The sequence below is a fragment of the Hemicordylus capensis genome, chromosome 3 (assembly GCF_027244095.1).
Source record: "Hemicordylus capensis ecotype Gifberg chromosome 3, rHemCap1.1.pri, whole genome shotgun sequence".
NCBI classification, from domain to species: Eukaryota; Metazoa; Chordata; class Lepidosauria; order Squamata; family Cordylidae; genus Hemicordylus; species Hemicordylus capensis.
In genome coordinates this window covers 354,374,367-354,392,609 of record NC_069659.1, presented here as the reverse complement: position 1 = coordinate 354,392,609, position 18,243 = coordinate 354,374,367, and the positions used below count along the sequence as shown (strand labels likewise).

At 47.7% G+C, this 18,243-nt stretch overlaps 1 protein-coding gene across 9 annotated transcripts in view; it reads right to left on the bottom strand.

Moving 5' to 3' along the window:
• RUBCN (rubicon autophagy regulator) overlaps nucleotides 1-18,243 on the bottom strand; it is a 74,490-nt gene that overhangs the window by 4,315 nt on the left and 51,932 nt on the right. For 4 of the 9 annotated variants that reach the window (XM_053309671.1, XM_053309664.1, XM_053309662.1 and 1 more), the window contains 9 exons: nucleotides 16,851-16,952; nucleotides 14,250-14,324; nucleotides 10,961-11,021; nucleotides 10,552-10,675; nucleotides 7,127-7,272; nucleotides 6,288-6,352; nucleotides 5,757-5,995; nucleotides 4,508-4,569; nucleotides 135-288 (listed from right to left, as the gene is read on the bottom strand). In XM_053309671.1, coding sequence (XP_053165646.1) covers nucleotides 135-288; nucleotides 4,508-4,569; nucleotides 5,757-5,995; nucleotides 6,288-6,352; nucleotides 7,127-7,272; nucleotides 10,552-10,675; nucleotides 10,961-11,021; nucleotides 14,250-14,324; nucleotides 16,851-16,952 — 1,028 coding nt within the window. The remainder of the gene's footprint in view (nucleotides 1-134; nucleotides 289-4,507; nucleotides 4,570-5,756; nucleotides 5,996-6,287; nucleotides 6,353-7,126; nucleotides 7,273-10,551; nucleotides 10,676-10,960; nucleotides 11,022-14,249; nucleotides 14,325-16,850; nucleotides 16,953-18,243) is intronic. The other 5 variants (XM_053309667.1, XM_053309670.1, XM_053309665.1 and 2 more) reach the window with 4 other exon arrangements.

The window sequence follows — 18,243 nt, the reverse complement described above, 5'->3', positions numbered from 1 at the left end:
AGGGCAAAGCTATCTTCCCGTCAGTTATCTTTCTACAACCCAGTTTTGTGCATAAAAACATGACCCAATGGAAGAAGCAATGATACTACAAACAAAAGGTGTGGAAGGGGGGGGAAAGTAGTAAAGTTACCCACCATGCATTTCTCAATGTGCAGGGTACCTGCCTTGAGGAGCTCCGTCAAGCGGGGAACGAGCTCCCCCTTCTTGGTGGCACTCAGGTCGTTTAAGGAATACAAGTGGAGGTCCTCCGTCAAGTGGCCTGGCACAGCATCAAAGGCATCCAGAAGCCTGCAGAGAAGACAGGATGGACCAAGGTGGGACTCGGCATCCTGGCAGAACAGTCTGTGCTCTGTGTCAAGTGCCCCTCCCCCACTACTTTCGGCAGCCAGAAGAAATGATGCAAGTGAAAGATACGTTGCATAACGTGTCACCGCTTTACACTGTGACACGTTAAGCAATGTAACATGTCATGGCAGGAGCAGCCCACCTGAAGCTCTCCAGCATTTGACTACAACTCCCACAACCCCCCCTCACAATTTATTGCAGTTGGGGATGATGGAAGTTGGAGTCCAACAGTAGCTGGAGCCTCAAGTTGGCCACCCCCGGTCTACACCCTCCACTTCCAAGGGCTACAACTCACTGATTTAGCAGCCTTGAAAAAAGTGTTTCCCTTATTTTCTGGGGTTTTGTCCTCACACCCACCCACCCAGCAAGGTCTTCGTTTCTCCCATTTGACACTAAGAGTGTGCACGTCACATAGGAACGTCTAAACTACATTATACCAAGTCAGACTATTGGTCCATCTAGCTCAGCGTTGTCTACAGCAGGGGTGGCTCTCCAGATGTTGCTGAACTACAAGTCCCATCACCCCCAGCTGCAATACACTGTCACTGCAGGTGATGAGAGTTGTAGTTTAGCAACCTCTGGAGAGCCACATGCCACCTACCCCTGCTTAACAGGGACTGGCGGCAGCAGCAGCTCTCCCGGGCTTCAGGCAGGAGTCTTTCCCAGCCTTTCTTCCTGAAGATGCTGCCAGAGATCAGACCTGGAGCCTTCGGCACGCAATGCAGGGGTTCTTCTGCTAAGCAGCTTGCCCAAGGCTGCACTGTAAGGGCCCCTCTTCTCCTGCCCTGGTTTGCAGCAGTGCATGGGGGGGGGAATCTCGAGCACACAGAGGTCTGTTGGGGCCAGAGTCCACTAGTTGGGAATTTGCTGGCAGTTAAGTTTCGCGCTCTCTATTAGCTGCTCTTCAGCCTCAGCTTTCAGTGTAGTGTACAATAGAACACAATTAAAAATATGCATGTGAGTGCATGCGCACACACACACTTCAGACATAAGACGACAGAGCAGGAGATAAAAATTCCAGCATAAAGCCACATCACTTTAAAAAGCCACATCACTTTAAAAAGGATGAACAAGAAAGTTTCACTGGGTGCCAAAAGGAACATAGAGATCACGCCAGGCAAACTTCTTTGGGGTGGGGAATTCAAAGAGGAGGGGTGCCAAAACTCAGGTGGCCTGTTTTTGGTCACGATCTGCCTCAGGTCCACTGCAATGGATCTAGATTTAAAACACCCTCTTGTGCCACGGGAAGTACCCAGGCTTTTTCATACACCCATGCATCTCAGTGTAAGGAAAATGCTGCACACTGCCAGGTGGAAGGGAGAGACAGCTGTCTCGGTTCAAAGGTCAAATCTGAGCCTGGAAGCAGCTATTCAAAAGAGGCAGAAGAGCATACCTTCTGCTTAATATGAAGACGCTAGGGCACCGAGGGACTGTGATAGAGTGGGGGTTACTTATGCTTTCCTGGGATCTACCCTCAGTAGAGAGACTGCAAAGATCCCAATTCAGGTGCACGCCACTCCTTTGAGATAGGCTGCACCAGCCGAAGACTGATCTAAAGCCACTGACCAGGCTCAGACACAGCTTTGACAGCCTAGAACTGTCTGGACTGAGACTTACAGGCACTGTACAGCCCAAGTCCACACAACCCAGTATAGTAATCTAAAACACATTAGCAGCACATGGAGAAGTAATCTTGCAAGTAATCCTCCAGAAACTTTTAAACCAGACTGAAGCCATTTCCAAATATATGAAATTTATTAAGAAATAGGAGTTGTACATAGAATAAGGAACTGTGGAAAATAGGGGAAACTGGGAGTAAAGAAAGGCAGATAGGAATCAAAAATAAAATAAAAATTACCTGACTAGCACTAAGTATTACCTTAGACTAGCAGTAGGTAGATTCTTGGCTAAGAGAGCATTATTCTCCCTTTCTGGACACCAGAAGCAGCTGGTGACATGGTAACTTGGATAACTCATGACTGGTGACTGGAAGAGTGGGAAACACTTCCCCCTCTTTAGAGATAGAAAGTTCTGGGATCCAATGGAAAGAGCCTGCATGTACAGTGAGGGAAATAAGTATTTGATCCCCTGCTGATTTTGTCCGTTTGCCCTCTGACACAGAAATGACCAGGCTATAATTGGAATGGTAGGTTTATTGTAGCTGTGAGAGACAGAACAACAACAAACAAACCCTCAAAAACCCAGTGCCCAAAAGTCAGCGATGGATTTGCATTGTAGTGAGGGAAATAAGTATTCGATCCCCTATCAACCAGCAAGATTTCAGGCTCCCAGGTGTCTTTTCACTATATGCAGGTAACGAGCTGAGATGAGGAACACCCTCTGTAAGGGAGTGCTCCTAATCCCAGCTTGTTACAGTACCTGTATAAAAGACACCTGTCCATAGAAGCAAGCAATCACTCAGCTTCCAAACTCACCACCATGCCCAAGACCAAAGAGCTGTCGAAGGATGTCAGGGACAAGGTTGTAGACCTGCACAAGGCTGGACTGGGCTACAAGACTATCGCCAAGCAGCTTGGTGAGAAGGTGACTACAGTTGGCACGATAACTCGCAAATTGAAGAAACACAAAATAACTGTCAATCTCCCTAGGTCTGGGGCTCCATGCAAGATCTCACCTCGTGGAGTTGCAATGATCATGAGAACGGTGACAAAGCAGCCCAGAACTACACGGGGGGAACTTGTCAATGATCTCAGGGCAGCTGGAACCATAGTCACCAAGAAAACAATTGGTAACACACTACGCCGTGAAGGACTGAAATCTTGCAGTGCCCGCAAGGTCCCCCTGCTCAAGGCAGCACATGTACAGGCCCGTCTGCAGTTTGCCAATGCACATCTGAATGATCCAGAGGAGAACTGGGCGAAAGTGTTGTGGTCAGATGAGACCAAAATCGACCTCTTTGGCATCAACTCAACTCGCTGTGTGTGTAGGAGGAGGAATGCTGCCTATGAGCCCAAGAACACCATCCCCACCGTCAAACATGGAGGTGGACACATTATGCTTTGGGGGTGTTTTTCTGCTAAGGGGACAGGACACCTTCACCGCATCGAAGGGACGATGGACGGGACCATGTACCATCAGATCTTGGGTGAGCACCTCCTTCCCTCAGCCAGGGCATTGAGAATGGGTCGTGGATGGGTATTCCAGCATGACAATGACCCAAAACACACAGCCAAGGCAACAAAGGAGTGGTTCAAGAAGAAGCACATGAAGGTCCTGGAGTGGCCCAGCCAGTCTCCAGACCTTAATCCCATAGAAAATCTGTGGAGGGAGCTGAAGGTTCGGGTTGCCAAACATCAGCCTCGAAACCTTTCTGACTTGGGAGAGGATCTGCAAAGAGGAGTGGGACAACATCCCTCCTGGGTTGTGTGCAAACCTGGTGGCCAACTACAAGAAACGTCTGACCTCTGTGATTGCCAACAAGGGTTTTGCCACCAAGTACTAAGACATCTTTTGTGAAGGGATCGAATACTTATTTCCCTCACTACAATGCAAATCCATCACTGACTTTTGGGCACTGGGCTTTTGAGGGTTTGTTTGTTGTTATTCTGTTTCTCACAGCTACAATAAACCTACCATTCCAATTATAGCCTGGTCATTTCTGTGTCAGAGGGCAAATGGACAAAATCAGCAGGGGATCAAATACTTATTTCCCTCACTGTAACACTGGTCTTTGGCCAATCTGGGGCTGAGGTATCCCCTCCAAACTGGGGGTTCCTCCTCTTTAATGGGTCTGAAGGTAGGTCTAGGACTATATCTTGATGGCCAGTCCCTTCAGTGACAAAAGGCAAGGATTGTCCTCATTCAGTATCAAAGGGGAGGAATGTCTCCCATTCAGAGCACTCAGGGTGGGGTGAAATATCAGGCATTCATTGAGTTAGGATGGAGACCTGCATTTCGTCACACAGTCTGAAACTGGAACTCAAGAATCCTGTGCTAGTTTTCAGACTGGAACCAGTACAAGGGACTACTGATGTCGCAAGAACATGCCTAGAACCCTCAAGGGCTTGCTGTCATGTGGGCTGCAATGGGTGACTAGCTGCTGCTTCTAACCTACCCAGGATGCCTTGTGCTGATCTCCACAGCATCCCCCTTGTCCTGCAGACCTTGCCAACAACCTTGCCGGAAGCTCTACGGTACTTACGTTTTAGCTAGGCGACAGGTCTTGAACATGTTCTTCATGTGGTACAGTTGGATTCTCAACAGCTGGAAAAAAGATGACCAAGGAGACAAAATTCAGGGTACAAAGTTTCTTTTGGCAGATTGATAGTTTTAAAACAATTATGTTAAATGCTTATTTAAAATAAACATTTTATTGCTGACTTGAATGGTTTTATTCTGCTCTTATTTGTTGACAGGTTTTGCTGCCTTTTACTCTGTAGCTTAATTTTTTGTAAACCGCTTTGACACACTCTTGTTCTTAAAAATGGTATATAAGTCATTGAAATATATAAATAAGAAGAGGGAAGTATGTGTGGGTAGAGGAGAGCTGGTCTTGTGGTAGCAAGCATGACTTGTCCCCATAGCTAAGCAGGGTCTGCCCTGGTTGTATCTGAATGGGAGACTTGATGTGTGAGCACTGCAAGAGATTCCCCTCAGGGGATGAAGCCGCTCTGGGAAGAGCAGAAGGTTTCAAGTTCCCTCCCTTGCAGCATCTCCAAGACAGGGCCGTGAGAGATTCCTGCCTGCAACCTTGGAGAAGCTGCTGCCAGTCTGTGAAGATAATACTGAGCTAGATAGACCAATGGTCTGACTCAGTATATGGCAGTTTCTTATGTTCCATTGTGCCTTGTGGTATACAGACGAAGCAGCATACCCATGATCCTCCCCTCAAAAGACACACTTGGTCTTTGCAATGGATGGTTAGAAAAGGAGGAGGAGAACACACACTTACTTGTTTGCACTTATTGCAGTAAGAGATTATGAAGGGCTAGAAGTAACAAACAGTGTTGGGCATGCTATTTCTTTTTTCTTTTTTAAATGCACCAAGAAAAGGCTAAGCGTTTTTCCAGAGGGATCCATTAACAGGAAAGCAGTGATGATCATATAAGGGGGACAGGGGGAGAAGGGGAAAGTCTCCTAATTCCATATACTTGGAAATTCAGGCTTATGTTTTCCCTTCTCCATGCTTGCTCCCTGCTCCACATTTGCCACACGGGGCAGACCCACACCATAGACAACATGGGGGTGGGCACTCATTTCCTCTTCCTAGGGATTTCTGGGAACTGTAGTTCTAGACCGGGATTTCTGACACATTTCTAAGCACACTCAAGCTACAATATCCTTGACAGTTTGGGGGAAGCTAGGACAGGGAAAGTGGTTAAAAAGCCACTTCTATGCTTGCAGTGTGGAAAGGGTCTTAATGGAAGTCTAGGACTCACTCCCTGACTTACCCTGACTTGGTTGAGTGGCTTGATCTTACGGTAGAGGGCAGTGTTGATATCCTGTACATTGAATAGGGGGTCGCTCCAGATTTTGCTCAGCAGGTCCTTGGAGAAGTTGCTGATGTAATATTTGCTGAAATCCCACTTGCGCAATATTCGGCTGGGGATGACCATTTGGGCATTCTCGTGGCAGCACTGGCAGAAGTATTTGCCCAGGTACTCACAGTAGCGCATGCGCTTGATGTAGTCTGAGGGTCCCAGAGGAAGAAAGAGACACAGAACGTTTAGCCTCTTCCTGAGGAAACAGGACTTGACCTATCCAAGCATCAGGCTGAGAGCAAAAGAAGAACAGCTCCCAAGAAAGAAGTGTCCAAATCCTAAATTCCTTACAGTGTAATGCACGCATATAAGAGATAGTGATATATGCATTTCCCCCCCTGCCTCTACAGGATTTCAACCACATCTAACCCTTGAAACTGAGGGCCCTGAAGATTCATACAAAGTCAGAATCCCCAGAATTCTACAGAGTTCAGCACTCACCAGGATCGGTCCTGATACCACAGCCCGCACAGCGGTAATTCTGCTTGGCCACTGCCACCTTCCTCCTGCAAAGACACAAAAATCATGATTCTTAAGAAGTCAGACGCATTACCAGTCTCCTTTTCAAACAATCTCCTCTCTGAGCATGGGGGTAGGAGCTTCTAGGGAGACAGACTGAAAGGACCTCTGTGCTTGTAGCATTTGATCATGCAATAGAACATCCCCTAAGATAGGCTCTTTATATAGCCATGCAATATTATTATAAAGGGGCAGACACTTATTAGCTGTGTTATTCCACACCCAGTCTTAAGTAACAGTAGCGTGAATTATGGCCTCCTTACTGAAAGAACCATAGCAGAGATCCTGGAAGCCAAAGAAGCAACCCAACCAGTTGGGAGGATAAGTGTTTGGAGGCACAGATGGGCACATGTATAGTATTTGGGGGTTCTTCCACCAGAACCCAGTCCCATGAGGCTTGAATTGGGATCATGGATTCCCAAGCCCATGGCTGACTATAAATGCCATCATAGACGTATTGTGGCTGGGGATGATGGGTATTGTAGTCCAACAATATCTGGGGACCCCAGGTTGGAGAACCCTGCTGTAGGGAGCAGACTGGCGGGATAACAAATGCTCTCCGGCATGCCCTTCTTTTTGAGCTTTTGATTGGCAAGCAGATTGTGGAACAGTGTTAAATTATTAAATGTGCCTTCCTTTTGGGAGGAGAACCATTCCTCTAGCTGTTACTGGAACATTCTGGAAAGGACACAGGTGGATATCTTAGGGTAGAGGGGAGACACATACAGAATGCTGTTCGCTGGAAAAGCCCATCTCCTTACGTTGGTGCTGGATGGACATTGAAGATGATCTGTGGCCTTGGTGGCGCCCATTCTAGATTCCCACGGACTCGAATTCGGAGTTTGTAGATATCGGCGTGTTCCCCATCATCAGGAGAGATGGGCACAGAATCTGGAATTGGCAACAGCTGCAAGAGGAGAACAAGGCAGAACCAATGCCAAGACACACACAATGCAAATGTAGACCATTCTAGTCTATCTGGGTGGCTCAGAGTGGGAGCAAAGATTCTCTTAGCCTCTCATTCTTCAAATTCAAAGTTCCCGATAGAGCATTTCTCCATATATTTTTTTACACATAGGCACACAGTACACCTCCCAGGAAGAACAGTTCCTGCCTACTGTGAGATAGCTGTTCAGCACATACCATTATTCATCAAATGCTTCATACCGATTTTTTTTTTTTAAGCACGCTGCATCCCCCACAGTTGCTATTGAATTGATAGCAACTATTGAGCTTCTCTGATAGGGATGGAGCATGCTGGGTCAGACCACCACCGCCATCTCAATCCTATGAAACAGATCATCAGCACACACCCTTGCTACATTCCTCAGTCCCTCCGCATGCCTCTGAGTCGGCAATGCAAGGGCCAGCTCTTGGAACTCAGGGAGGTCAGATCTGGCCCTGAGGTCCAGTTGCTGATCTCTGCCCTACACTGTCCCTTTCAAGAATCTGAAGAGAAACAACCGGGAACAACTAAAACCTGAAGAAATGCCTTGCTGGACCAGACCGAGGTTGCTCTAGCCCAATATTTTGTTTCCAACAATGGCTTAGCCAATGCTTCTGATAAAAGGTTCCCAGCAGCTCCTATTTAGTGATTTTCTGTTTCTCAACATTGTTAACTATCCTCTTGGCTGGGGATGATGGGAGCTGTGGCCCAGCATCATCTGGGGAGCCAGGCTTTGGAAACTGGGGTTTAAACTATCGTATGAACCACGACATGCACATGCTGGGATACTCTGGTTTCCCAGATGCTGTACTCCCACATTGCGCATATGGAATACGCAGAACCTCGATAAACAGCACCTTCATATTAACCCGCCAGTCAGCATAGACAATAACGAGCTAGATGGAGCAAGGCTTTGACTCAATATAAGGCAGCGTCATATGATTGGTTCCTGATCATTGAAAGACTAGTCTCCCTTGGGAGTTATACAAATAGTCCATAAGTTTAAGAACAGAGTCCACTGCCAAATTTGAGAATTTCAAAGTGTGGGGATTCTGTGTTAATGCCTTGCACTATAGCAAACGGAGTATAAGAGTATTTGCGGGGTTACCCCACAACTGAAGTATATTTGCAAAGCTGATGCAGGATTGTCTTGCAAGGGGCCTGAATCGCATGGGCAGGGGGTGGGGGGAGAGTGGCAGCAGGAGGAAGCGTGTTGTATAGGCTCAAGCTGGTGCTGTTAGTCACCTTCAAGAGTGCTGAAGCAAACGGTTTGGGTGGGCCTTAACTTCCCCATCAAGTTCTAAACAGGGCTGTTCCTTTCTCTCTTAGAAGGGCTCAAATCTCATGGGCACTCTGCAGTAATGAAACCAAATTCTGCAACCTGAGCTAAGCAGATTATGTGTGCCTGGATCATTTTACTCTGCATAATTGATTGTTTCATGCCCTCTACCTGTAAGAGAAGACAAAGAGCTCTGCAGAGTCCTGAAAACTCTGCTCCTGACCAGTTCTCACAGCATTTTATCCAGAAAATAAATAAATAAATGTTTCCTATCCCAAAAGGGCTCATAAGTGAAAAAGAAACACAAGGGAGACACCAGCAACAGCCACTGGAGGGATGCTGTGCTGGTTTAGAGACAATTGCTCTCCCCCTGCTACACATAAGAGAATCCCCACTTTAGAAGCTGCCTCTTCGCCCAGTTAGCAAGGGTAAACAACCCCCCACTGGGTCCCAATGACACTTAATTCCATGTTACAGATCATGATCTGTTGCAGGACTGTTGACATGCCAGATACACATATATCTCGGTTCTGACCACACCCCAACTATCTTTCCTTCTGTCATTCCACGTCAAATCATTGCCAAATCCCATCCCCCAAGTTAAGGGGCAGAGTAAAGGGGCACATGTGAACACACTCATGTGTCCGAGATGTCATGCCTATCATTCACATTGCTTGAATCTGCTTGAATTTGCAGCCTTTGGGCTTCAAGTGTGAACAGCCCTGGTTATAAACCCGATTTCCTAAAGAATTTTGCACTGATCTCTCCACACTTCAAATAAGTCCCTTGCACAGGGATTGCAGTCACACACACACACCCCTAGCGGGCATTTCATACAGGCTGTTAAAGCACACGGTGAACACACTCCCTGTTGGGGACGTACCAGTAGTAGCTTTTTAGAAAGCTGCCTTTTCTTATACCATTTGGGCCGCTTACAGAGTTTTTTGAGAGACAGTCTCGGGCCCTGAAAACCAACAGCAAATGACCTATCAAGATGGCTTCCTGAGTAAGTCTCTTGAGCTACTGGCCAGAGAATCTGCTATGGAGACATTTACTGGTGGGAACAACAGGAAGTCCACGCTAGTTGAGGAGCAACTTCATGCTGCCAAGCCCCACACAGCTCCTGTGATCTTCCAGTCACATAGGCACAGAGCTCCCTGATGCAGTGTCACTATGCTGATCTCAAAGATCACAAGGCTCACTGCAGTGGCCAAAGCCCCAGTTTATCTACTCCTAGAAACAGTAGAGAAGTAGAGGACAACCAGCAGCAAGGTGGATGGACTTGATTACGACAGCAATGAATGTACCACTGAGAGACCTCAAAGGCCAAGTTGAAGACAGGTCATCCTGGAGAGAATCTATCTACGTGGTTGCTAAGAGTCGACACCAACTTGATGGCACTTAATCAATCAATCAGAAACAGTAGAGTGGCGTGACAGAATCATACAGTCAGAATGGAGATGTCTAGCGAGGCTTTGCTGGACCATGGGGTGCCTTCCCATAACCACCTTGACCTTTGGCTCCCACCCCCTGCCCAGTTCATCCCAGGGCCAGTGGGGTATCACATGCCCGTCAGCAGTACAAGTAGATGTCTGCTGCATTACTAGGCGGTCACAGCTCTACTGCGTCAGCCGCTGCCTGGGCTTGCCAGATCGCCTCTTCCATTCTCCTGCAGCATCCCCTCCCCATCCCATAGGGCTTCTGTCAAAATCTTTAATTTAGGACTATTGCCCTGTTTAAAGACTGCTACATGCTATTCATTAGGGTTTACAACACTGGTCTCTACGACAGCGGTTACTGCCACACATGTCCCAACACTGCATCCTGGAGAGGGGAGGAAGGCTGGGGGAGTCTCCTGTCCATCTGAATCCAAAGGGGAGAGGCATTTGTCCTTCTGCCCCGAGCAGGGGTGGGGTCTGTGCTCAGAGGTCTAGGCTGGAGCCATTCAGCAGGGAGCCTACCTTCTGTGGGGCATCGTGCTCTGGCACAAGCCACTCCAGCTCCGAGGCGGCAGGCAGCTGCATCCCTTCAAACTGCTTCAGGAGACCCATGGCCACGGCCTCTGCTGAGGTGGAGTTCAGGCTGCTGAGCAGAGCAACAGAGATTGGCACCAACATGGAGCAGCAGGAAAGAAGTTCTGTGGGGCCAGCCCTCCCCATTCTCTTTGAATCTCTTCTGGGACCCATAGTCTTCATCCCCTATTCAAAACAAGCTTAAAGGACACACAGCTGCATTTATGGACACTCACTTCTTGGTATGATTTATTTATTTAACATATTTTTATACCACCCAAAACTTACATCTCTGATGGCCCCCTGACCCCTATGACCTGAGTCTCAGTTAAATCTACCCCACAGTACAAATACACACCTGGAGCCAGAGGAGAAGAAGGACTTCCTGCTGGGAGCTACAGTCCGCTTGATGTCGGCATCTAAGTCACAGCGCAGGGGAGGAGAAAATTAGATTTAGCAATCACTATGTCGGACAAACACAGACTGCATTGCTAGCATCAAGGAATTACCCTATAGCAGGAAAAGGCAACTTTGTCTGTGGGGCAGGGCCATTTCCTCTTCTTCACGCCATGTGTCCACTGAAAGCCTGCACAGACCTCTGACCCCTTTCAGTGCCAAGTGCCTCAATAAAGGAGGTCAAAAGCCCTGACCAAGTCAGCCATTCGTGGTAATGCCCTGCTTGTGGTTAGAGCGGCACTCGTCTGCAGAGGCGACTGCTATAGCTGTGATGGCGGGCACTTCAACGATCGGGAGGTGCGGGCACATGCCTTCCAACCAGGGAAGCGCCCACCCTCACAGATATGCCTTTGCCGTCTTCAGATGAATGCCACTCTAACTGAGCAGCACTCTGCTGCAAGTGACTGACAGTCAGGCTGGGACTTCCGGCCTCGTTTTACACACTGTACTCATTTCCAGCATCTTATTATAGCGCCTGACTAGGGCGGAAGTGCGCGGCCCAAGGTTCCTATCTGAAAAGTGAGCAGTGGAGTGGTGCTTTTGGAGGCCATGCACAAGAAATGGCCCATCTGAAGCCTGAGGACTTCATCCAGCCCCTGCTCCCAATTCCATCTGGCTCCTTCCATCCCAACTTGTACCAGGATGGAACTCCAAAGTCACTCTGCTTGGCTGGCATGTGCCCTTTCTGTCAGAAAGCAAGAGATAGCTGCAGAGACCTTGAGAATGACCTAATTTCACAAGAGAAGGGGGAACTCCCAGGTCAGCAGTAGTGCTCCTCCCCAGGCAGGCCAAGAGCAGTGCAAGTCTCCTTCCTGACTGGTAGGTGTCCCTACCAGTCTCTCTGTTGGTGGATGGGGCACCTACCGGTTAAGGAGGTCCTTCAGCTGGGGGTGAGGGAGAGAATATCTCCCTAATCAAGGAGAGGGTTGATCAGGGCCCCAATCCCCCAGAACAGGGAGAGTCTGGCTCCTGAGGCTGAAGAAGTTGGCTGCTGAAATCACACGCCTGTTTTTTTGACAGGATTTTGTGATGGCTGCCAGAATACATGGCTTACAAAAGCCACCAGACACAACATGGAAGACTGTGTAACTGATAACCAGCAGCCTTTATGGCCAGAAGAAGGGTCTTCATTTCAGAAACCAGGAATTTTAGGGGCACTGGCTGGATGCTGAGGGGATAGAAATATGACATGGACATTACAATCACTCCCTGCTTGTATGCCTCCACAGGGCACCTAGTTGACCACTGTTGGTAGAAGGGTCACTGAACTAGTTTTGACCAGCAACCAGAGCTTGCATGCTAATTCTTAAAAATCTCAAATGTGCTCTGCTTACACAAGTTGCTCATCCTGACCTATACCATCTATTGCTAACAACAATAAAGCAGCTAAAAGACCCAGAACTGCAGGAAATGTCAGACTACAGTGGGGTTAGGACAGGAAGCTTAGAAGCCACACAGCAGACTAGTCACTAAATTGTTACTTGAACCAAGAAACACACAGGGAAACAGTAGTTCGTAAAAAGGTTTAGTCACTCTGCACACGGGAAAATCTCAGCAGGGCTGGACCATATTTAGCATACAGCCAAGTATTACAGCTTTCTAAGTACTTAAGAAACCTTGATTTTGTGGCCTTGGGTGAACTGCACAGAGGGCAGACTTGTGAGTTACCTGGTGGGTCATAAGGGGAGTGCCCCTTACAGGCCCAGGGACCATACACTGTTCAAGTCTACCTGGCAGGAATGTGTTGTAGGGTAGGAGAGAGAAGATAAAGGCTCTTTTCCCTTCCCCCCACTTACTTCTGCAAGCCCTCACTGTCTGGTGGACAAGCAATTAAGGGGTCATAGTCACTAACAGCAAGTTCTGAGAACCGAGCAGTGCCCAAGTCTACACTGGGGGAGTGGGGCATGTAGGACCCACCCCAGTGTGGGATGGGTGGCCTTATGTAGTGTTACAGACTACATAAGGAAAGGGTTCGGAGATCTGGATCACCAGATGTCGCTGGACTACAACTCCCTTGTTAGGCTTTGTCTTCAGAGGCAGTAAACCTGTACTGGGCTTCAGACGACTGGTGGGGCTCACATAACTGAATGTTCCACCATTATACACACAGAAGATTCCTTCCACATGGGAACCACAATGTCATGGGAAAGGATTCTAGACTAACCTTTGCCATTATATGCTAGCTTTCTATCTGCAAAGAATGTGTGTGTTTGTTCTGGATGGAGAAACGTTCAAGCATGTCAGCCCCCCTGAAATGTACTCTGTAGGTGTAGGTGCATCCCTTCAGGAAGAGCTGGACCTGATGGCATTCACTGGCACGGATGTTGGGTCTTCTCTTAAGTCAAGGCTTCTCAACCGTGGGGCCCTAGCGGTTGCTGGACTATAACTCAATGGACTCTGTGGTTGGGGATGATGGGAGCTGTAATCCAACTACAGCTGGGGACCCAAGGTTAAGAACCCCTGACTTAAATGGAGGGCAACCACACACACACACACACACACTCACGCTCCCCGACACATATACCCATAACAAGAGAAAAATCTGTGATGTTCATATAAGAGAAGTGTACATATTTGCCCTCCTCTTAGACCCAAGTATCATCCTCAAAAAGAACCATGCATGCAATGGGTCTGATCCATTTCCAAACACAGTTTGTGAGCTTCCCAACGACATCAGGTTGACCACTCTCAGAGGTAGATCTCTGGAACAGATGGACCCCTCCCCGCTGGTCTGATTCAGCAAGGAAAGAGTTATGTTTGTGTTCCATTCTTGGAAAGGCACCAAATCTTGGCTACTACTGGAGGCAGCAGAAGCAACTGCTAGTGTTTGCTTCTACAAAGCTTGGTCATATTGGATCTTTGCCAAAGGGCTAAAAACCAACATGAGGGCTTTGCACCCAATACAAACTAAAAACAGGATTTAAGAACAGTTGTAAGTGTTCACTACTGCTGTCTTCTTTGTAATGTTCAGATGTAGTTACATGAAGCAATTTGCAGCCCTGTGAAGCTGTTTGCAGTTAGAATGATGGAAGGAAGCAAAGCCAAGGAAATTCTCTAGCACATTAATGCTACAGGATGACACGCAAGTAACACACAGTACATCTCAAGGGGAAAAATCTAACTAGGTGTGCTCAGAGGACGCACAGACTGACTGACATGCACATGTATATGCTTGGGACTGAGTTTACTACCTGAAAACAAGGAAGCCATTGAGACGGACAGGCCATTGTTGGACATTTGAATGAGGTTAGATCCATCGTTACCATCTGCATAATACGGTGATGACAAAATATTGCATGTCAGAGGAAGGAGCGGAGGATAGTGTGTAAGCACAACAGGGCTGAGGCTAGGAGCCTCAACCACACCGGGCCAGTGTTCCCTCTAAAAGGGATTCAAACTTGTTGTTGACTACAACTCCCAGAATCCCCAGCTGCAATGGCTTTTGCTTAGGGATTATGGGAGTTGTAGCCAACAATATCTGGGAGTCCCTGTTAAAAGGATCACTGCACAGGGCCCTTCCATCAGACCAATGGTTCTCAAACTTTCTGCTGCAAAGGGACCCTTTCCACACTGATCTGCCTGCCAAAGAACACCTGCATGTCACCAAAGACTCTGGAGAATATTTTTGGTGCATGGACGGCACACTGGCCGAGCCCATGTGTACTGACAGTGCACCCTAGAACACTACCAAACCCTCGAGATGGCTGCACGCTGCATGGAAAGACCAGCAACAGTGGGCAAGATTATTTTCAGGGAATCTTGTTGGCCATTACTGATTTTGGAAGTGAGTAACCCCAAGAAACCTCAGGAACTCCCAAAATACAGCTTGAAAGCCACTTAATTAAGGGGTTCAGTCCACTCATCTAGGGCTCTTGACCCGACCCTCCCCCAAACACACAGTATGCTGTGCACAGCTTTGCACCCCACAGCCTCCCTTTCTGTTGCTCTTGGGATACTTAAAGGCAGTTTATTTGCTTAAAGGTGATGTAAACGTTTCAAGTTTCAAATCAACCAGCACTGGCACACTGGATGCTCTAAGCTCCCAAAGCTTTTCACTAAACAGAACTACAAGCAGAAATGGGGGAGAGGCACAAAACATGCAACCAAGAATTTCAGAGGAACTGAGCCAGTCCTACAGCCTTTTCTAGAGAATGTCTCAATGTTACAGACGTTGGAAACAGCCTTTATAGAGAGTCACACCATTGGGTCCATCTAGCTCAGTACTGCCTACACTGACTGATAGAGGCTCTCCAAGGTTACAGGCAGGAGTCTCTTCCAGCCCTGCCTGGAGATGCCAGCGAGTGGACCTGGGACCTTCTGCTCTTCTACTGCATTATGGATCCATATCCTACAGAACTCACATGTAGTCTCCCATCCAAATGCAAACCAAGGCAGACCTTGCTTAGCAAAGGGCACAAATCATGCTCATTACCACAAGTGCATGACGCACTTTGGAAAACTGCACTGTACACACACACACAAACACACACACACACGTGCCAATGCTGTGCTGATTCCCGTTCCATTCTTGGTAGAGCACATCATGGAAAGTGAGGGCGTGATGAGGCAAAGGTAGAGGGGAGCCAAGAAAAGGCAGTCTGCGATCAACGAGAGCAGGTGTCCTCATTGCTCAGTCTAGGGACCTAGAGGCTTTCACAGGGTCAGGGAGTATCACTTATCACCTGATCAATTCTGGTTCATTGATGTAAGGTGGTTTCCTTAGCTGCAGTCCATACTGTTCTCATCTTTGGCCAGAGGAAGGTGGTGACTCACAGGCTCATACCCTTAATGCCACCAGTCCCAGTCCCTCTGCAGGCTGCAACCTTGACAGCATGTTATCAGAACATATGAAGCTGCCTTAGACCAAGTCAGACCCTTGAGTCCATCTAGCCCAGTCCTGTCTAGCCAGCAGCTCTCCAAAGATTCAGACAGAGGTCTTCCCAGTTCTTCCTCAAGAGGCCAGGGAATGAACCTGTGATCTTCCCTCTGAGATGCGCCACCCCTCCCTGCCCAGTGTTGGCACTGGCTTTGCTGTCCATACAACTAGCATCCAGTTTTCAAGTATACTTCCAGCTTCTAATGTTTACACCCCATCCTCTTTCAGAAGTCGATCTAGTTTTGCCATGTGATGAACATGCCTTTGGAGGATTCAAGGAGCGGACTTCATGTTGCAATAAGTGTGCCATAGACTGTCTTTACGTTATTGTGACTACTGGCTTCAGGTTATCATCACTGGAAGAACCATCCATGACAGAAGCATGACTACCATCAGCTACCAAACATATTTGCAAGAGAACAAATCCCTGAGCTCATCAGCTGCATCTTTCCATTCCTGTTCTGCCTACTGCTTTAACACCTGAAGAGGGTAGGCACCTCTATTACTTTCAAGGCTGTTGGGCGCAAGAGAGGATGGGTCTTCTGGGGGTGGGGATGTCACTGTTCAGTGGCAGAGCACACACTTAACAGGCAAGAAGTCTCAAGTCCAGTCCTTGGCACCTCCAGGGTGAAAATCTCTCTCAGATCTTGCTGCCAGTCTGAGTGGACAATAATGGACTAGATCAGTACTTTTTAATGTTGGGTCTGCCAGATATTGCTGAACTACAATTTCCAGCATCTCCAGTCACAATTTATTGTGGCTAAGGATGCTGGGAGTTGTAGTTCAGCAACATCTGGCAGACCCCACGTTAAGAACCACTCGACCAGATGAACCAATGGTCACAGTATAAAGCAGCTTAATATGTTTAGAAGAAAAAGACAAAAGATCAGAGCTCACTCCAGCCATGCTGTCTTACCTCTGATCTCATACTCATCTACCTCTTCCGCAGAACCCGAATCAGATAGGAGTGTTGAGTCTCGGGAACTGAAATGGGATCCACTGTCTGTTGCCATCAGACCTGGGAAGACAGTGTAAGAACAAGTTAAGATGTAATATAAGACCATGAAGGTTCTCCAACTGCATCACCTAGAATAAAAAAACTGGAAGAGATAGGTGGGAGTACCTTGTGCAACACCTCATAAGAACATAAGAACAGCCCTGCTGGATCAGGCCCAAGGAGGCCTATCTAGTCCAGCATCCTGTTTTGCACAGTGGTCCACCAGATGCCGCTGGAAGCCACAGGCATGAGTTGAAAGGGGCATGCCCTCTCTCCTGCTGTTACTCCCCCACAACTGGTACTCAGAGGCATCCTGCCTTTGAGGCTGGAGGTGGCCTATAACCCTTCCAACTAGTAGCCATTGATAGACCTCTCCTCCATGAAGTGATCCAAACCCCTCTTAAAGCCATCCAGGTTGTTGGCTGTCACCACATCTTGTGGCAAAGAATTCCACAAGTGGATTATGCATTGTGTGGAAAAAGTACTTCGTTTGTTGGTCCTAGATTTCCCGGCAATCAATTTCATGGGATGACCCCTGGTTCTAGTGTTATGTGAGAGGGAGGAGAATTTCTCTCTATCCACTTTCTCCACACCGTGCATGATTTTAAAGACCTCTATCATGTCTCCCCGCAGTCTTTTTTCTAAACGAAAAAGCCCCAGGTGTTGTAGTCTTGCTTCATGTCTCTGACCCCTATATTATGGCTCCAACTTTTGAGTGTATCTCTAGCTGATGCCTAACATAGGGATTACCATGTCAGGTGAAAGGTTTCACATACAGTGGTCCCTCGACTTACGTATTTAATCCATTCCGAACGCACGTTCGGAGGTCGAAATTTTCGTAAGTCGAAGAGCGCACCACGGAAGTCTGGAAACATTTGTAAGTCGAGGAAACCGCATCTAAAAATTTGTAGGTCGAGTAAGCTGAATCTAAACCGGCAACTACTTCCGGTCTTTTTTGTCGCTCGTAACTTGAAGACATCGGATGTCGAGTAGTTCGTAGGTCGAGGGATTACTGTATAGCCTTCTCCATTATGTGCTAGTTTTCTATATGTACATGGGTTTCTACTTTGCACAATGTAGCCAGCTTTCTGAGCTGGCTTTTTCTGGGCCAAGGTTTGGTTTCCCCCCTGGTACAGAGTGTCCACAGCTCTGGCTGAATGAAATAACCTTAAATAGCCATTATCATGTAAGCCTCCTCCAAAAAAGCCCCCTCCATTGCCCCAATGTTGATATTGCAGCATTCTGACAGCTGAACCACTTAAGAGATTTTGAAATCTTATAGAAGCCATGAATTGTCCTTTGCTGTCGAGTA